Consider the following 21152-nt stretch of genomic DNA (forward strand, 5'->3'; position numbering starts at 1 on the left):
GTGCGTTGGGGTTTAGCGTCCGCCTCGGCGCTTCCCGGTGCGCCGCTGTGAGGGGCCGGCGGCGCGCGGGGCCCGGGGGGAGGCGGGCCGGGGAGAGGGGGTGAGGCGGCTCCTCCTCGCCCGGGGGTCGTGGCCCGGCTCTGGGTGAGGGCTGGGGGCGCTGCTTCTCTCCTCGCCACGGGGAGCTCCGGTTTGCTCCCGGTGGTCTTGTGCCCCCGCTGAGGGCGCGGGCTGCCCCAGTCGGCAGCGAGTGCAGCTCACAGAGCTGAGGTGAGGCTTCCCGTGAGGGGTTTCTAGGTACGGGTCCTGGAAGTAGCAAGGGCAGGCTTTTACCCCCGAGTGTATTTTGCCAAATTCTTTCAGTTACCTGTGTAACAGATAAATAACTACATTTTGTATGGCTGAGGTACTTATGTAAACATCTGAGGCTTTAATTTGACTTCCAGTATGCTATATGTACGCTGTACATATGATCTAATAGCTTCCTCCTGAGCTTGGGGCTACTGATTTGAGGAATAAACTTCATCTCCTCAGCAGTCAGCTTCGTGCCCTCACAGAACTCCCCCATGGCTCTCGCACCTGTGCCATCCCATGGCCTGTAGTTCACCTGTTGCACCTTCTGTATGATGCTTAAATGCTTGAGATGGAGAACACGTGTGTGAAATCTCAGAGGACCTCAGAGCTGGCTGTTCTACTGACTTGTCCTTGTAGATACAGGGATTATTCCCTGAAAAGAGGGAAATCTTCCCACCAATGCATCATGTATGATGATAAAGCTGTTGCTGCGTCTGTGATGCCCAGGGTTAACAGACTAACAGAGCATGATGCAGGCCTGTTTGTGCAAGGGGATGCGGCTGTCTCAGCTCTGCTACCAGCTGCCAGGCAGAATTACAAAGGTAGTTGTGCAATGATACAAAATAGAGGGGGGCTTTTGGGAAGGGTGGGTGTAGTGGCTGAGGCTGCAGAAGCTTGGTGAGCACTATATGTGCTGTACGTTCCCTTTCGGTCCAACAGCTTCCGTTAGTTTTGATATGTGTCATTCAGCAAAGACTTTCCTATTTGTTTTTTTCTTTTTCTGCTAACTTGTTCTGTCAGTTTATATTTACATAATCTAGTTTAAAATTGTAATTACAATATAATTGTGCACACATGTAGTTCAACACCTTTGTAAGGGTATCCACTTAGACAACTGTTTTAGCTAGGAATTTTTGAATCCAATAAATACAAGCTATCCTTTAAATAATTAAAAAAGCATGTATACTTTTGGATTCTATACGTCCTTTCAGGGTCATATTAGTGACAGAATACAAATGCCTAATATGTACTGAACTGTAGACATTTTTTTGTAAAAGAGCAAATATACAACTTTGATTTCTCTAGTGTATTGGGCTGCTGCAAGTGTTGTGGGTATGTCTGGTCAGAGTTCAAGTTTCTGCCAGTTCTGAAGGAATAATTAGCAAGTCTTCGAAGAGCTCTGGAGGCAGCGATATTGTTAGCAGAAAGTTCAGGCCAGCTATGGCACTCCTTTAATAAGAGCTAGCAATGGGTGAAATATGTAGACTTTTGTTAACTTTACTGAAATCTGACCATATGCTCCATGTTATCTTGTTTGAAATTGCAGCCAGGCCTCTTTTTTTTTTTTTGGGAGACCATGGAATTTCAAAGTCTATTTATTAATATTTCCTTACCTTCTTTGTGAAGGTCAGGGTATAGGAATATACACTGAGACAAAAAAATAGAGAATTGCTGTTAATATTCGTTATAACTTAGAAGAAATGTAAAGATCAGCTATACTACATAAGAAATACTAATTTAATTAGAGATTTTCTGATAAAAATGGGTAGCATATATTTAACGAGAGGAAACAAAACCAGGTTTTTAACATTTTTTTTGTCTACAACAGTATGTCTCAAAAATAGAATTGGACTAGAACTTAAAACTTCAGGCTGCTAGGAACCATGTCTAGTCAGTAAATAGAATCCACTGCCGTGATGAAGGTACAATTTTAGTACTAACCTACAGCATTCATTATGAAAATGGCTTGGGTTTGTATTTGCAGTAGAAGAGGGTATTTCAATATTAAAACAAAATCTACTAAACAATTGTTTACTTGATGGATGTGAGACTGGCTTCTCCCTCTTACTTGCTCAAGTTACTATCACTTGAAGAGGTTTATTGTCATCCTTAAGCTTTGAAAGGTTTGGCACATCTCATTGTACTGATTGTTTTACTCATTCCATATGCTTGTAGAGCATTGTACTGAAATTGCAGTTAGAGGGGGAAAAAGTACATTTGGGTGAAGGAAAATAAACGATAATCCTTTAGACCACACAGGATTAATTGTTTATTTGTCAGGAAGAGAGGAATACAAGAAGAACTACCGTAAAGTTTATGACTGAACTCAAATAGCTTAGAAGATCTATAATAATTGATGTCTGATGTGTTATGATCCATCATTGTGAGGAAATATTGAACCTCAACCTTAACATGATTTTTGTGAGCTCGGATAGTTAACACATCTATTAAAGAGGGAGGGTAAGATAATTGTGTTGCAAAGCTTGAGTCTCCTTTCTCCTTTGTCCATTCCATGAGATATAAGTCAGTGTTAGGCCATTCTGCCCATCTCATGTTATAGGTGCTCCGAGTATAATTTAATATTTCACTAGCCAGTTAACCAGAAAAAATAATACCTGTCACTAACGGTCTGAACTGTTATTCCCCAGGTTTAATCAACTCATTTTACCAACATTTCTTTTGCCCCCCTGTTTGAGGTCTCCTGTTTGGCACAGACGTCATGTGATACCCGATGTGGGAGCTGGAGACTTGAGAGCTGTTTTCCTAGACTAAATGTTTGAGGTTACAGGACGTGGCCTAGTTTCACATAAGCTTTCAAATTTCAGTGGGACATGCTGAATCCTGAAACTGTCAAATAGTGTATTATTTTTGGAGTGAGAGAGAGTACGTGTGTGTGAGTGTGTGAATGACCTTTACATTTTTACTCTATCCTGAAAGTCTGACTTCCTGCCCTTTCTCCCATGAGTCCATAAACTTTAGCAATTAAACTGAACACTTTTAAAGGAAGAAATTCAGTACAGAAGAAAAGAACTGGGAAGGGGAATGGTGTATCGAGGACAAAACGAGAACAGCTAAATGCTATAAACTGGTTGCTTTGTGATGGATATAGAAAAATATGGAGAAGCTGGGATTCTTTCATTTTGCCATGTTTGCCTCTCCATCTTAGTAAGGTCAAGATCTGTGTGTGTTTTTTGTTTTCTTTCCTGCAAAAGAAGCTGAAAGGTTTTTCCTACTTGTCATCAAAGCAGTAGGAGTGATGACTCATAACAAATGCCATCTCTTTATTCCCAAATCCTTAATTCTGCAAACTTTGTGAGCAACTGCCTCTCTGAGTGCTGAATAAAATTGTCCACATGTTTATCAAGTATCTCCTCCTTGCTATTGGTGACAGAAGTGTATTCATGTTACTGGTACAACATGTCCCCCAGTCTTGCAAAAAGCTGTGCGTTCAGGTGATATATAGCAAAATCTGATCCACAAACTATAAATTCCTGTATACAGAGGTACGTGCTGAGTGGTAACAACAAAACTGTGGATGCTGCAGCAAACTTGTATTTTTTTCCCACTGAAGTGCAAGTTGTTTACAAATAATTTCCCTTCTATACAAGGATAAATGCCTTCTCTGTCTAGAGAGTTGGAAGTCTTTTCTGTGTCTAAAGAAAGAAAAATAAGAATAAGCCCAAGTTCCTACCTAAATATCCCTCCTTCTTGTGGGTCGTTTAAGAGTATAGCGCTATAAAGGAAATGCCACCATTTGTATGGGATCAGTAGGATTAAATCCATTTTGCTATAGATTTTTATCTTCTTCATGACATCACCTTAGCAAAACCAATTCTCCCCCCCCCCCCAAGTTCTGTGCAGTATCTCTCTAGTTACGGTTACAGCTTTTTGTTTCATTGGTAAGCTGGCAGTCCAAGCAAAACGTCTCACACCTGAGCTCTTGCTGTAGCCTGTTAGGCTGTGTAGGCCATTGAAATGGGCATTTCCTTTATCTCATTGCCATTTTTTACAAGAATTGTAGGAGCTTTAAGACCTCTATACTCTGTCAAAGCTTGCTGACAGTGGTGGGTATTTTAGGTGTCTGGAGTACTGTTGGATAATGCCTCTTCTGGATGGGAATCAGACCTTTTTTCACCTTTTCTTCTGAAGCTATCTAGTAATTAATGTTAAAAGAATTAAATGGTATGTAATATGATGCAGGGATATCTGTGTGGATTATGATATTGTAGGGCCTTTTCTTGTGGGAATAGAAGTATACTTTCCATTAACTTTGCAAGTATGTATTGATATAACAGATTGAGACATTCAGGGCAGTGAAATGCACATGAGCTATGAAGCCTTATGATTTCACAGGAAACTATTCAAAGCCTGGGAACTTGGTCTGAAAAGTGACATTATGCTTAATTCAGCTCCCATGACAGAGCTCCCATCAAGCTGAACTATTCTGCTAAAGAAACCTATTAACCAGGCTAGCTCAGTGCATTGGCAGTACTCCTTGTGAGTTTCTTTCCTTCCTTTAGGGAGATAGTTTTCTTTCAAATAGCACTGCATGCTAGGAATGTCTGCTTTTTTTTTTTTTCCTCTCCTGTGCCACTGACTCATTGACTCTGGCATCTTGACTTCTGCATTTTTGGCTAGGAGGGAGGGGTAATTTGTACCCAGATTTAAAGCTCTGTAAACCCTTTCATATTGAAAAGATATGAAGCAACCTTCTTTGTAAGAAAGCGTGGTGTTGAGAGTCAAAACCTAAAATAAATCCATGATGCTGAAAATAACCTCAGGCAAGTCATCTTACCCTTCTGGCCCAATTTTATAATTAGTTTCTGAGCTATGAATGCTAAATGCTATTAGCAATACATATTATTGCATAAGGTGAGCAAAAACTGTTCTCAAAACAACTCCGTATAGTGCAGGTCTAGTCTATTTGGACACCTGTGTATGGCCTATAACAGTTCCATTATTGTTTTCTTGGCTTGTAAACAGCTGTTATCATTTGAAATAGTACTTAGGACTACTTAGTAGTTGTTACTGAAAATGCAGAGCACATGTCTTAATGCTTGTGTTAAGTGTTGTGACCAGCATTTGGCCCTGCATGCCTCATGGGATATCAATAAAGGGATATCAGTAAAGCCAGGTGACTTAAACTAGTGAAATGTGCTCCTGCCCTTATCCTATTACATGCTCCCAGGCCTCAGATGATTGTCTACCTGGTTGGTGGTGGTTGGTTTTGTTGGTTTGCTGGAGAGCTGTTCAGTACTGCTATTGATCTCGATTGTTCTTAATTCCTTCAAGGTATGATTTTTAGGAAGTATCCTGCGCAAAGTAGGTATATTTGCAGGAGAAGGAATTATGTAAACCCAGAAATCAGTGAATAAAAGTAAAAAGAATGAATTATCTAACTATTTTGTGTGTGTGTGTGTGTGTGTGTTAATTTGCAATGCCTGTCCAACTTCAAAACCAAATTTCAGCCCTGTACTTCCATCGGCACCCACATATCCTTGCAGGCAGGACAAAGGTGTGCTGTGCCAGCGAGTGGGCCAAGCCGAGTGGCCCTACAGTGACTAATTAGCGTGGGCAAGACAGCGGGCAGGGACAATTAGGGAAATCCATTCCCGAGGCGTTCAGCAGGTGCTCACGGCTCCCTCCAGCTGTGGTTAGGCCTGGCCCTGACTAGCCCCAGGCCACCTGAAGAGGGGCCACCAGCTGTTTGGTGTATGAAGTCATTGGGTTTAATTGCTGCTCCTAGATAAGGAGGCACTGGAAGGGGTTGTGGGGTAGCTTTGTGTGGAGTGCCATGAGGTGAGTTGGGGGCTTTTGTCAGGAGTTGGGTGTTTTTTATTGCTGTAGGTGTGGCTGTGGTCCCGTGAGGTGAGTTGGGGTTTTTTATTGGGACTTGGGTGGGTTTTGCCACTGTGGATGTGGTTGTGACCCATCACAACACATGTGGCTGCTTCGTTGCCTCTCTGGGCCACCCTTTGGCGTATGTACCACAACCACGATGCCCTCGCTGCTCTTTTACACCACTTTTACTTCACGGCGGAGGAAGGCTCCCAGCCCGCGCAGGGCAGACCCGCTGGGCGCCGGGAGGCGGCTGCGCCTCTCCCCGCTCCGTGCCCGCCTCAGCCACCGCGGGGCCGGGCCCGGCTCCGGCTGCGGCTCTGCCCGGGCCCGAGGCCGCGGAACGGCGGCGGCGGTGCCGGCGTTGCCGCAGGGGCGCTGTTGGGACGGACCCGGCCGGCTGCGGCGCCGCCATGGCCGCCGTGCCCCGCGTCCTCAACGTTAACGTGGGCGTCCTGGGCCACATCGACAGCGGCAAGACGGCGCTGGCCAGGGCGCTCAGCACCACCGGCTCCACCGCCGCCTTCGACCGGGCTCCGCAGAGCCGGGCGCGGGGCATCACGCTGGACCTGGGCTTCTCCTGCTTCCGCACCGCCCTGCCGCCGCAGCTCGGCCCGGGGCCCGGCGAGCTTCAGTTCACCCTGGTCGACTGCCCGGGGCACGCCTCCCTCATCCGCACCATCATCGGCGGTAAGGGGCAGCGGGGGCGGCCGCCCCTCCCCGGCCCGGTGCGGCGGGGCTCGGGCTCGGGTCGGGGCTGGCACAGGTTTGGTGGCCTTGTCACCCATCCCCGGGGCCCCTCCAGCACAAGCCCTGCACTCCGAGGAAGGCTGGCTGGAGAGAGGAGTGCTCCGGTGGTCTTGGCGCAGGCCTGCCCGGTTTGCTTGCAAGCCCTTGGAGAAAAGTTTTGTTGCATACAGAGTCTGTTTGTGGTATGGAAGTGTAATATTAGCTTCGTTCCCCCCCCCGGTTGAAGCTGCCAGGTTGGTATCCCCTGCGCTGAGAGCTGTGGTGCACTTGGTGGGTGTGCACGTGTGTCAGACCCTGCTGGTGCAGAGGCCGAGGGCTTCTCATGAAAATGGTAGGGTTAGAAAGCATCAAGTGGGTTTTAGTCATCTTCTGTTTTAGTCTTCATTGAGAATACACGGAGATTCATCTGGCTTGCTTTAGAGGTTGTTTTAGGTTAGCTCACCTTGTTCTGTGAGGAATAGCACCTCCCACCTCTATCTCTTCCAGAAAGTTGAGAGGCTGTTGGTGCGTGACAGGGATTGTGGCTGCAGGCAATGCAAAGTAGTCCCAGGCTGATAACCTGAAGTTACAGGGGCTTCAGAAAATTCAGTTCCCGTGCATTTGTTGTGTTAGTGCCTCCTTAGTGTCTAGGAGGTGGTAGTTTTGTAATGCGATGTACGTGTCCTGGCAGCTACGCTGAGGTTCAGGCCAAGTTACTCTTCACAATGTATGAGTTACCCCATTTTGAGCAGTCATAATACATGTAAGTGGTGTTAGCAGTAACAACATTGTACTGCTTGCATTTCTTTTGGGTAGAATAATAAATACTTCACTTCTTGATTTCTGCAGCGCTGTCAGCGTGCGCTCCATAGCTGGAAGAGAGGAGTGGCTGTGTGCCGAATCCCTGAAATCTGTGGTCTTTGAGTCTTTTGTACTTTACAGTCTGTTACTGGGCTTAAGTAATTGTAAGCACCTGATTATCTTCTGAAGAGCAAAGTTTATTTTGGCAAATGGTAGCTTTTCTTGGACGCGCTGGTAGAGTGACTTGTAGATAGACACTCCTTTCTTTAGGAAACAACTAATCTGAGCGGGGTGAACTTTTTCTGAAGAGGACTCAGGAAGCCCTGGAGAAATAGCTTCTGTTATCACTTAGTTTTGAGTGCTTATTTGATACATGGACTTCTTATTGCTTCCTATTTATTGTTTTTATGAAGAACTTTACAGCATTTAGTCACAGCTGTCTAAGTTGGTTGAATAAGTTAATCAAAAAACATTATTGATGGGCTGTGCTGGGAGAAGAAAGGATGTGGATTAGACTGGTTGAATGATAATTTTCTTCCCAGCAAGCATGATTCTGTACAGGTAGCAATTCATAAGCTTGTCAAACTTGCTTAGTTCCAATTATACCACATTACGTATTTTAATGAAAATATTTGATTCGTATGACTTACTGCAATCCTATATATTAAACAGAATTGCAAAGAAAATGCAGTATTGTGTTAGTATAATACTGAGAGCTAGAAACTTCAGCTGCATGCTTGATAGCATACACATAAATCTTGATGTTGGATGCTTATTTGTTTTTACTACCAGGTTTAAAAAGTGAGACCTTGTTGTTAAAACCTGATCTATGCTGCTGGGACTATTCAGGGCACTTGCAATTTTAGTATGTTTTGGTGAAACTGAAGTATATCATATGTAATAGGATACATCCTTCAGTATTTTGATATTGCCACCCTTTCCAGCTTTTCAGAAGTGGAAAGCCAGGCCTCCCGGATCACGGTACTTTAAAATTTAGATTTTCATCTTCTTCCTCGGCATAAGTGTTCAGGGTTTGCCATTCCAAGCATTTTCACTGCAACTAAGAAGGCTACTGCTCTTTTTTAGATGCTATGATTTTCCTCTTATGTTTTCTATTTCTAAGGCTGTTAAATAAAATATCAGAGCAAAATGTTCTATCTTCCTGTGTTAATTCTGCACGTCAGAGTTCCCACAGATCTTGAAAATACTGCTCTTCTGAAATTAGGTCCTGAGATTTCTGTAGCTTGAGTTAACCTACAGAGAAATGGGAGGTAGAGGGTCTGCAATAAAGGGAGCAGGATGTGAGGAACTGGAAGGGGGATGAGAAGAGGGCAGTTTTCTCTTATGTATTATCCTCACCCGTGTGCAGCTTTTGCTGTTGTGGCTACAGGTGTGAAAATATGCTGCTGCATGCTCTTGTTTGAAGCTCTTTGTTTCATTGAAGGTTCTGTAAACTGGTTGGATCCCCTTCGAATGCCCTGCCATGGGGGGTTGCTGTCTGCTGTGGCTGGGTAGCAGTGGCTTTATTCAGTTTGTTAAATCTGCCACTGGGCAACTAGCTCAAGAGGCTCCTTCTCGGGAGCTTTTTACCGGCTTCACAAGAGCGACCAGCAGGCTGTCATACTCTCTACCCAGCATCTTTTCTGTGCTCCCAAAATGCTCTAAGGGTTAATTCCTCTCCTGTGCGAGGCTGATAAACCCACTTACAGATCAGCTGAAACTATTTACTGTTCTTTAACATATTTTTGAATCTGGCTAGTTCTTGAAGGGCATTTTTCATGGCTGAATATAGTATTGCATTTTTGTCATGCTACGCTAGGTAGCACTTGACCTTGCAAATACTTTTCACAGTCACTCACAGGATGCTTGTTTAGAGACAATACCTTAGGATTAAGTGAATGCAGAATATTTGAGCAGTAACCAAATGGAATGGAAAATGGAAGTCATATTTCATTCTCTGTGGCTGCATTTTTCTTACGAAGCTTGTCCTTGAAAAGAAAACCTATCGAATGCTAAATCAAGTGTTTTGTTTTTTTCTAACCTGCATGCTAGGAATTGGAAATGTTGTAGACAGTTCCACCCAAGTTACTTTCTTAAAGTTTTATTTGGAAGGTGATAGTCAAGCCTGGAATGGAATAAGCGATGGGCACTTGACTTAGTACATCATGTTTTTTGCTTGTATTTAAACCATACTGGTTTATTCTTCCACCACAGACTTTTGTGTGTCTGATGTCGCAAGGAGGTATTAAGTTACTTTGGATAGTTTCATGGTTTGGACTCTGCTGTGTACTTCATTTAGTTGCACTATTCTCCTGAACAAAAGGAACAGAACTTTTTTTCCCTAGTATTTTATACTAATTTCAAGACTTCCTTGCTGTAGCAGGAGGTAGTCTTTCAGATAACGAGCAGTACAACAAGTGCTGTTTGTATTTATGGCTGTTTGTAGTCAAATTGCTAAACAGAAAACAAACCTGAATAACTGAATTTTAATGGTCAATTCCTTAGCTTGTTGCAAGCAGCAAGAGGCACTTGTATCAGCCGTGCTTGCCTTTTGCACTGAACGAATGACTGCGGAGTGTAACGCTGTTTTCCTCCATTGCTAGGGAGAGTTAAGAGGTGTCTTGTCAAAATTTCATGCTCACTGAGGTGAAGTAGTCTCTGTCAGTGCTGTGTTTTTTAAACTTCCATCCTTGTGTTAGATCTCGGCTCTCCAGTCTTTGGCAAAACCGATGTTAACCAAATTGAAGTAAAACAAGACTTGCTTTTAGGTTTGTGTGTCACAGACCCGTGCATCCAGAACGGTGTCTCAGATGAGTTCAGCAGCAGGGGATGCCCGCAGAGAGGTTATACGAGTTAATCTTCCAGAAGAAATTCAATCCCCATATTTCATTTTAGGACCACTTTGCGTAGCAAAGTAGTCTAACCAGTAGCAGATTTTTTACTTGCTGATGGTTAATTTCATGCCCTACAAAGGGTCAGCACACTAATACAGAAGAACATGATTACCTCACCCCAGCTTCCCCCACACACATGCACTGAGGGGATCCTGCGGGGTTTGTTTTAGGTGAGCTGTTGTCAGATGCGTTCTGTTCAGCTCTGAGATGGGTTCTCAAAATAACTCCTACAGAAGAAAGGTGTTTTTTTTTTTCTTTTTTTTTTTACCCCATCAAGTTCAAAGGACGGAGTAGCCTTATAGGGTTTTAATTGGAAAGCTACTGCTTGACCCTGGTTGTCTAAACCTGTGGGGGAATTCTGGCGAACTTGTAGTTTTGTAATCCTTGTGCTTTGCTGAACCTTTGACCTCTTTACTTTATAACCAGAGCTTCATTGTCACCATTTGTCCCTGCAGTTCCTTTCAAAGAAAACTGCCTTGCAAGTGTCTGTTTCCACTTTGCTGCTGTGTTCCGTTAAGGAAGGGTATTAATTCATACCTGATACATCGGAGGGGCCAAGACTTTTGAACTTGCACAAGAGCTTGGGGAGGGGGAAATGAGCATAGCGAAAGCACGTCTTGCTGATGCAAATGAGTACAATGAAAACAGTCTTGGGAGATCAAGGGGAATGTGGGCTTGCTACCAGCATCCAAAGGCGGTCAGATGCAGATTATTTGTAAGATTAACACAGTGCCAAAAGAAGGTACTTTTATCGCAGACTTGTTGTTTTGATGAAGTTGTTGTAAGCTTTTAAGAGGATTTGTAAACTCAGGGTTACCTGTACATTACTGTCAAGAAAATATGCTGCCATCAGTGCCAACTTTTGCTTGTTGACACCTTTGTGAAGATACAACTGTTTTTTTTGTTTTTTTTTTCATCCCAGGTGAGAGAGAGAGCTTTATGTATAGTTTTAGAGTGGTATATATATCTTACATTATATGTATGGATTACTGTGAATTTTCATGGAGGCTTCTTGATGTTGGTTGTTGAGGGGAAGCCTGTTTTCTGGAGGACAGAGAGCTTTGTGGTGGTCAGCAGCTACTCATCTGGTCAGGAAGGTCGCTGGAGGGATTTGAGGACTTGCCTGCCAGCCTGAAGTGAGAATAACATAACAAGCAACCTTGTTTTGTTGAAAATATTAAAGTACAAGTCCCATGTAATGTAGCTTTTCTTCTTGAGGTTTGATGCAGTGGAAATGCTCACGAGTCAAGAGTTCACCATTTCCAGCTAGCACTCTCTAAACCCTAGTAAACTTGTTGGGTTCATGGTCCTTCTAAATTGCTGACATTGCTTTGTGTTAAAAATGCAAATAAACTTTTTTTTTTTTCTGTGAATGAAAAGCCTTTCTCTTGAAATTGAGTGCTGTTTTTTAATTCACTTCGAGGAATTTGGTTGGAGCCTGCTACTTGTCAGACAAATTAAAGGACTATTTTTATTGAAATTTTTAAATTAAAACCCTTTTTTTCTATTAAGTAACTATATCTAAAGAAGAGGCAGCTGGTATAAAAACAGCAATGCTCTAAAAAGCCCTCTCCCCAACCCCCTGAAATGCAGCTGTGTCTACAGGATATTTCGGCGCACAAGAGGGCAGTGTTTGCTTGCGATGTAGGATCTTAATGATAAGTATGTAGGGTAACAGGCCAGCATGGATGGGGTGACCTTACTTGGAAATGAAACAAAATCAAGTAGAAGATTTAGAACTCAACTGGTGCTTAACTTTCTCCTTCCTAAAGAAAACGACCCCTGTCTTTTCAGGAAGGTTAGTCTTACTTCATTTACAATTTGAATAGCGTTTTTATACCTTAAGCAGTAAAAATGCATAGGGTGTCGTCTTCTATATTTCATGACAGGCAGGTAACCCAGATGAGATGGAACAACTGGTTTTCATTGAAGTTGCATGTGAGGGGGATGACACTTCATCCACATAAAGGGCCAGTCTTTTTTTATTTTACAACTATGGAAGATTAGCTAATTTAACCTGTAAAGCAATTGGAAATGTGGGAACCATGAAACTTAGTATGCAACTCCTTTATTTTCTTCCCTGCTTTCCCATGTCATTTAACCCTGTAAAAGCAAGGTAGTTGTACTAAATCTATTCTGAATTGTTTCTGTGCTGTAGAGGGCTGCTTGTGTATTAGGAGTAGAATGAAACTTGTTTTTAGGTGTGTGCACCAGATACTTTAAAACAGAACGGTGGTCTTTGTGGAATTTTATCTACCTGTATTATAAACTGAATTGTTCTACTCTTCCATTACTTTTCCCTTCCTTCTTGTTTTTGTGCATATTAATGCTTTTTTGAGTGCAGTAACAGTGAGGCTAGTTTACTTGCCGGTTATGACTTCTATTTTATGTTCTTCTGTGCTTTTTTGACTTGAAGCTAACTTCCACATTAGTTGCACAGGTTCAATGTGCTCCTAAAGTACACATCAACTGTTCAGTAATATCAGAGAGGAAATCAAGAAGAGCCTTCCTTTTTGTTCTATGGGCTTAAAAGAAAGCCCTCATCTTCTGATCTCAAAAGTTATATTGAATAATTGCCTCCTCTTTTACTCTCTTTAGAGTTCTGTCATGTTTCGTGTAGTGTTTCTAGGATTCAGCTTTTAAAAAGAGCATATTGTCTGAAGATGTGATCTATAATTTAATTCTCCATCTTAAATGTAGACTGTAAATGAGTGGCTTTATTGAACCATGTTTGAATGTTAAATTCTCTTGCTAATACGGGATAATTTTTCTGCAAAGCTTGTGAATGGTTGTGTGTGCATACTTACATACAACAAAATTGTGCTAATTCACACTTCATTCTTTGACCCAAAAACTTGACAGCTTCTCAGGAAAACATAATAACCAAGTGCTGTAATGGTGCTGAGTAAGTCTGTTTGATCGCTCTCCCTATTGATGTAAAAACAGAATTTCTTTGTTCCATCATACTGTGTGCTAGCATTCATCAAATAACTGCATGCCTTTTCATTTCACTTTTGCGTCATGTTTCTTCTTGCTTGAGATTTTGTAAGCTGTCTGGGAGAGTGGTCGAGCTTTATTAATCTTTTTTAGGAGTTTTTAAATATCAGCTAATACGAAGTCTTAGAATAGATTTTACTCAGGTATTTATAACATTGTAAAATATGAAGCACCCTTATAATTTAGTCTGACAATAGTAATTTTTAAAGCCTATTTTTTATAGTAGTATTTTTACTGATGATGGATCTGTTTGCTTGCTAAATAGTCCAATTTAGCAATTCACAGTGGTCTACTTACTAAAGCAGTTTGATTAGGTTCTACTGTATTTGTTCTACAGCTTGCTTTAGAAGCTGTCTTCAATTACTAGATGCTAGATACAAGTTGAATGATATATTGCTTATGTATAGAACCCACTTTTAATAACTAGTTCAGCTTGATGGAGCCATGAACTTTGCTTCCTTAATAGGTCTGGGGGTTTTGTGTGTTTTTTTACTAGTAATAATAGTGTATGTTCTTGGATGGCTGTAGTAGCGTTCTTCAAAGCCCTTAGAAAAACAAAATGCAGATGGAAAAATCTAGGGTACGATGCTAAAGCAGACGTGCAGCAGATCTTCCAGCTAAGAAAGCAAGCCAGATCTGCACATTGTCATTGTTAATGTCCGTAAGTGGAATAAATAGTTGTTCCTGCGGTGTGGCAGCTAGTTGTTTTCTGTCTGGGAACCCTGAGGTTGGCCTGGCAAGCAGAAGAGCAAGGACAGATGTTCAGTGGTGGTGATTTCCAGCTGGATTCTTGAACGCGTTGTGTTCTGTGGGTCACAGCTCATAACAGAGCAAAACTGAGCGAGAGCTCCAGCAAAGAAAGACTCGAACAGCTCGTATGATAGCTATGATTGCAAAGATACTGTGCATTCTGTGAGAATGTATTCCCAGTGCTATCTGTAAAATTCAGATTAAATAGCCATTCTGAAGTGCTTCCTTTAAACTGTTTGCTTCCAAAAGCGTTGCAGGCTAAGTAAATACCAATAATTCTTATTTCCCATCTCCTTATCAGTTATTCTACCAAAATGTTCTTGCACAGCCTATCTAATCACTTCCAAGTGAACATGAAATGGTTAGTGTTGGCTTCCAATTTGAATTACGATCTCTGTTTCAAACTTAAGCTGATTAATTTTACATTAGATCGTAATTATCAGCTTTACCAGCACTAGGGGTGGTTGCAGCCAGACTCCATATATGAGGAATATGACAGCGGAACAAGTTGGTGAGTAGTGGAAGAAAAGGAAATAAGAGAGTTTAAACAAAAATGAGCTAGTTGCGTTCAGCAGCACCGCAAGGGTAAAGGATGACATGGGAGAGTTGAAATTTTTTTTTAATCCAAGTTTGGGTTTTGAGATTTATAGAATTTGACCTAGGTGAGAAACCAGGCCTCTCACCCCAGCCTGGAGAGACGAGATGATTCATTGGGACTTAATGTTTTGTTTGCTTAAAAACTTCGTATTTTCTTTCAATTCTTGCCATAAAAGGATCATGAATGTTGTTTTGTTGACTGTAGATCTGCTTTTTCTGCAGTGCCAGAAAAGTGAATTTAATCCAATCCCCTGTAGCGTTTTTTTTTGTCTTCTGTGCCAAAGTTTTCCTTTGTTTTATGTCGTCTTTGGGATGCAACATGTGGTTGGCACGTAGCAGTAGTTGGTGCTCTCACATCTTGGGCACTCTTCTTCATTGTGGAATTTCACCTCAATTTGTTGTGCAAAGTTTCAACTGTCTTTTATTTCCATTAAATGTATTGTAGAGCAGGTGGGCGTATTTTAGAGATGATTCCTTCATCTGTAAAATTTGAAATGGTCTTTGAGGACCTGTTGGCTAAGGAAAGCTATAGAAATACTAGAACTGTTGATGGTACTGTCCAATTATATTAACCAGGGTAGGCAAGGGAAAATGTCTTTTGTTGCAGGCGTTTATTCATACTTAAACCTACTTTGGTTATATTAAACACTTCCCTTCCAGCATTATTGCTTTGGAGAAGAAAGTTTCCAAAGTATACAAAAGCTGCATTTGGAGAAAGAAACAAAATTATTGTATTTTCTCTTTTTTTGGGATCAAGAGGGGGAGGGAAAATGGTTTCCTTGTATTTAACCGTGCCGTTGGGTGGAAGACAAAGCTCAGTCTCTCTTGCTGACTAATGTCATCATCGAGGCATTTTTTTCTCCCACGGAGCAATTTTGTCTCCATTGAGACCCCCACAGCCATTGGCAAGACCGTGGCCCGAGATTAAATCTCATGCTTGGGTGAAATTCTAATGACTGTAATTGTTTCCTCTTTTCAAGTCTGTGGTCCCCTCATCAAAGAGTGGTGCGGAAATTATGCATTTATGTTGTAAAAGGGGAGGTCATGATTACCTGAACCTGTGGTTGACTTTGGGGGATTCTGTGTCGTGTTCTGGCAGTGGTTATCCACGCTGACATTCCAGTATGCGAAATGATTTAAAGCGTGGCTTAGACTACGCGTGTGAATGAACGGGGGCAGGTCTCAGCCCTCCCTGGGTTTGGGATGCTCTTGTTTGCTGCCATGTACTATTGGCGGGTTGTAACCACTCCGACGGCAGCCGTGGCAGCTCTGGTGTCTTCATTTATCTCAACAGGAGTGAAGGAAAAGCAGTCAGTGTGGCTTGGGGGAGCTTTCTGCACCTGACCCACTGCAATTCCCAGCATATCGTAGCCATGAAATCGTGCTGGGTTTGTCTCCCCCCAACAGGAGGGCTCAGAATTTACCAGCTGGGTGGGTCACCGTTAACCCTCGTGCTTTGGCAGTTAGCGATGGTGTCTGAGCCCTTCAGCTTCTGAAGGGGTTGCACCAGCACGGTAGGGGTGCGCGTGGAGGCTCAGCAGGTAAACGCGGGGGAGTGGGGATCATTCCGTGCAGTTCTATAGAGGTGGCTTGCTCAGTCCTACAGGGCTGGAGCGCGCACACGTCCGTGTCACAGTGCGATGGAAGGGTTCAGAGAAGCGTTTGTGTTGTCTGACCTTACCATGCAGTTCTACGTGTGTGCAATTTTGGAACCATAGCATCCTCGAACTTCTCTGGAGATTTATGGAAAAAAAAATCCTATACTGTGCATTAAGCACAAACTTTTGGAGTTTGTACTTAAATAGTTTATGAAGCAGCCTTTAAAGTTTTTAGAATAACTGACCAAGAGATACTTTGTTAGAGAATAAAGAAAATAGTTCAAATGCCATTTAATTTTTTTCTAGGCTGCTCTCAGGGACTAAAGAAACCCCGAAACATAAAGTCACTTTAAAAAGCATTCAGCATCAGAATATCTTCCTGATCTCAGTGAGACGAGTATTCAAAAGCACAACAACAAATCCCACGTGCCACCAGTGCTGGTCACCTAAGTGACCAGCTTCAGGCACGTGACATTGAAACTTTGGCCTGTGTCTGGTGATATTACAACTGGCAATTTTTACTTATATCTGGCGATACAAGTGGAAAAAAAAAAAGGCTTATCACCTTTTCTCTCTCTCTCATATATATTAAAAAAAACTCCTTAATGCCTGAAAAAAAATTTTAGACCAAAATGGTGTGTAAATGCACATATGTATACACATAAAATGTATTTAAAAAAAATGAAGTTTTGCTGATCATGTTTATCCTTGAATATGGCATACTGGATATTTCTAAATATTCAAAAGCCATGAATTGGGCATCCCTAAAGAAATTTTGTTCTTTCAGTTTGCTTACTTTATAAATTTTTCACCTTATGCTGGGGGACCACCATTGCTTACCCTGAGTGGGCTTTTCACCTACAGCTGAGATCCTCCCATGTTTTCAGTCCTACTGATGAAGTTGCGATGGTTGGTGATGTTTACCCATGTATCTTACTGAGCTTGCCCTTTAGTCTGTGCCGTGTATCAGGATATCCAGTAGTGCTATATTTTGTCCAAACCTTTTTTTTTTTAACTGGAATCTCTTGTGGAAGAGATTCCCTTGTCTGTTTGGGGTGCTGTGTGTTACATCTAGAGGCAATGCAAAAAATGCATTTTGATTAAACTGACCTATACCAAACTTTGCATAGAGAAAGAAAAGGTGAAGGGCAGGAAAGACTTTTGAACTGAAACATATATATTGGTTGGTGGCTGAAAGTCCAGGTTTCACTGAAATTTCATCTTCAGATGCATGTTTTTGTTACCAAACTGTATTCACTAGCAAGTATTTTTTTATTTTCTAAATGTTTTTAAGTTTTATCTGCTGTATGAAGGACTTGATTATTCTCTTGATTCTTCTTGATTAGCCAGCACTGAGTTAAGGTGTTGATGGCTTCTTCATTTGTTGTTACTTAAAAGCCAAACAAAGTAAATGTGAAGATAGGTTTAAGTTTTATTTCTAAACGTAAGCGCTGTTGTCCTCTTCCTAACCTACCCATGCACCAAGAAACCAGCATGTTTATTTTAAAAGAATGGTTTTTAGAAATATATTCAAATTGATGCAGTGGTTGAATGTGAGCTTAATTAATGTGCTCACGTCTTTTCCCTTTGAATTTTAAAGTTTTTTTTATATTTGTCCTTTTTAAAAGGACTGTAGACCTTAGCTAGGAAAACTGTAGAGCATGTTTAAAGTGGTATCAGGTGTATGGAATTTTTTTCCTGTTTTCTTGCATATAATTGAGTCAATCCGAGGTAAATACAGAACTGACTGATGTGAAATTTAAATTAGTTGATGGTATCCTTTCAAAGCCTGCACGTACTGTTTTAAGCCTTCTTGCAATAGCTTATGGGCTCATATAAGAACAGTTGGAACAAAAAGGAACAAAATAGGAATGTTTGAGGTTAAGCTGTATATTTATTCTAGCAGTGTATGATAGTATTTCAGCAGCATTTTTGCTTTGTACTGGAGAGCTAACAACTTCGTAGCATCTGAAATGCAGCAATTTTTACAGTGTTTATTGGACTCTGAAAACTTCCAGGAAACCGAACTGAAATCATCATAATCTCAAGATGCACGCGTTTCGGGGACAGCAGTATTCTGTCTGTGCTGCTGTGCTTTCTGTGAAAGGCTTGTATTTTTGTCACAGTCTGTGCAAGCTCCCCTCGATGTGTTGTCTGTTCAGAAGTGGGTTAAATATGTTCCGTGAGTGAGAAACGTGGGTTTCTGTTAAGAGCATGCTGAAGCGGGGTCAGATATTGTCCCCTTTCCACTCATTTTATTTAGGGGTCAGATGCATAGTACAGCATAGACACGGCAAAAGTAGCCAAGATCAGCTCAGCTGAAGTACTGCGTTTATGAGAAGTTGTCGTAAGAAGCAGAGCGCTGTGTAGCACCAGTGAGATACAGCACGACTGAAATACAGGATGCTTGAGCCGTAGTCTAAAGGCGGCAAACACGACTTTGTACGAGGTCAGCAAAACAGCCCATCACACTAGTTTTCCAAAATTACGTATATTCTGGTCTGCTGCTAAGTGGTAACGATCGTTACAAAATATTCTAAATGCCTGAGTTGTGCTATCTCTACTTCTGTTAGTTCTGAGGAGCCAAAAAAATCAGGTTTTAATCACCAAGGTTGTACTCTTTCTTGTGCTTTCAGCATTTCATTAAGCAGTGATTAGTACTCTTTAATTATGCATTACTTTATCTTAGTGATGCATTGTTGGTTTATTGAATCTGGCTGATGCCTGGCAATTCCAGCAGATTTTTTTCTCGCTGTGCAAGAACATCTAAGTAAGCAGTAGAGGTGTTTATAGCCTAGGCTCCGTTTTTAATGATAATGTTACCTGTTTTTTTGAGGGAAAGTGGAAAACATGAGATTTCTTTTTCCCTTTTAGCCTCTCTCAGATGGGGAATAAACCATGTAGCGGGCTGATCTTGAAGCTTGTACTTGGAATGGATTTTTCTTTATGAGCTGGGCACTTCCACACAATAATAAAAAAAAAAAAATAAAAAAATTAAATGGTGCTGGAGGAGAGAGGAGGGTGAATGTAGTAGACAATAGCTGAAACGCAGTTTCTTTATACTAATGTCCTTTCCTATAAGAGGAAGAAATGAGAAACGGATCTCAATACTGTTAAAAGCTGGCCTTGTTTGTTTTTGTCATGACTTGGGTAAGAATTAAATTTAGGTGGGCGCTGGTGGGCTGTCAGGTAGGATGGTTTTTGATAGGGGGTTTGGTTGCTGATGTCCCACCCTTACTATACTTATATTTGATTTAAGTTGTCTGTATGTTTAAAAATTATTACATATTCAGTTTGCTTCCAGGTTTAACAGCATACAAGCCTGAGTTTTAGTTCAGCAATGCTGCTGAAAAGAAGTAGGCTTCTTCGCCTGCCCAGTGCTGCTGCAGAGAGAACAGATTGTCGCTGCTATCTTGGTACTGAAAATTTCAAAGCTTTCATTTTGCTGGTAAAATCCCTTCCCACAATGTGTGTACTCTGAGATGCTGTGGTTTATTTTTTTTTTCTTGGATGAACAGAACTTTAACTCTTCAGTAAAGAGCAAATCTTCTTGTTGTACATTTAATTTCTGTTTTTTTCTAAGCTATGGAGAACATTGCTTGTTTAAAACATGGTGACTACCAAATGAGCAAATGTTTTTAATTTTTTTTCCCCACTTGTGTCTGACAGTTTGTTTCCCCCATAAAGTGCATCTTGCTTAACAAGTATACTAGTGTTACTTTATTAAGGGAGAAAAAAGTGTAAATACTTATTTGTGATGCTTATCTAAATTTTAATTCCACGGGGACCAGTCATTAAAAACAGTTTCATTTTCTTTACCTAGACCACTTCTTTTCCTCTTCATACACTATTTCAACTCTGTTTTTACAATATAGTAAGGTAATTTTTCCTCAAAAGTAGACAATGTGGCATTTAAAATACAATGAAAAAAATTTATCGGGAAACCTTTCATGAACTCTTTGAACAAAAATTAATTTTGAAATCTACAGTAAATTGTCAGTGAGAATATACTTAATAAAGTTTCTTTTTATTTCTCTTCCTTTATTATATAGTTTTTCAACAGCATTTGTCTCCATCGTTTGATAGGGATGCCAAAGGGATTAAATAATAAAAGAAGCATATTTACTTAAGCTATTTTGCAGTGCAACTTGCATGCTGAGTCCTTCATCCCTTGTTCTGTCAATCTAGTTTCTGTTGTCAGAATTGAATTTGGAATCTGTTGTTCTAGAAGACTTGCATGTGAAACAAGACAAGACCTAACAGGTTGTAGAAAGTAGCAATAACGTACAAAAACTTGCACAAGGCAGAAGCGCCTAAGCATGGCTTCCTGCAAGAGGAGGAGCGTGTAGTCTTTGGGAATTCTTGTTCTGCTTCTGACACTGTTTGGTACCAATTTCTGCTTAGGAGTTGCTTTTCTTAATCACCTGAGGACTTGTATCGTGGAGGTGAACTTCTTGAGTGCAGGTGGTTTAGCTGGAGTTCTGGGCACTTTATTTCTAGAATCTAGTCCAAGATGGATTATGATGGCTCAGTGCCTGCAGTTGCTGCTCTTTGGGTTGTTGGTGTGACCAGTGGTGTCTTGAAATGTGCTGGTTACCTTGGTCCATTTAAAAAGAACTCAAATGTAAGTTTACAGGTACAGCATGCTCTGGAGTGGAAGCATTACTGCTTTGCAGTCCGTGTTATTTTCTTGTTTATCTAGGATTGTTAGTCCGTTGGGTATTTGCATTAAATACCTCGAGCAGTGCCAGCATTCCAGGGAGGCGGTCACATGAGCCTGGCAGAGCACTGTGTATTCTGAGCAGACTTTGTTTTCTGTAGCCTTTCTTCCCACTTCCCTGGGGATGTTTCCAGCCTCTGTTCTAGCTTTAAA

At 41.4% G+C, this 21152-nt stretch overlaps 1 protein-coding gene across 12 annotated transcripts in view; it reads left to right on the forward strand.

The window, feature by feature from the left end:
* EEFSEC (eukaryotic elongation factor, selenocysteine-tRNA specific) overlaps nucleotides 1–21152 on the forward strand; it is a 163969-nt gene that overhangs the window by 33644 nt on the left and 109173 nt on the right. For 4 of the 12 annotated variants that reach the window (XM_080606081.1, XM_080606087.1, XM_080606093.1 and 1 more), the window contains exon 1: nucleotides 6202–6603. The exons of 1 other annotated variant lie outside the window; for it this stretch is intronic. In XM_080606081.1, coding sequence (XP_080462207.1) covers nucleotides 6327–6603 — 277 coding nt within the window. In that variant the 5' untranslated portion in view covers nucleotides 6202–6326. Of the gene's footprint in view, nucleotides 1–125; nucleotides 271–363; nucleotides 897–5739; nucleotides 5875–6201; nucleotides 6897–7356; nucleotides 7406–11024; nucleotides 11080–21152 lie in introns of those variants that run through there. 7 more of the 12 variants (XM_080606082.1, XM_080606086.1, XM_080606083.1 and 4 more) reach the window with 7 other exon arrangements.

Source organism: Anser brachyrhynchus (genome assembly GCF_964034855.1).
Source record: "Anser brachyrhynchus genome assembly, chromosome: 10".
Lineage (NCBI taxonomy): Eukaryota > Metazoa > Chordata > Aves > Anseriformes > Anatidae > Anser > Anser brachyrhynchus.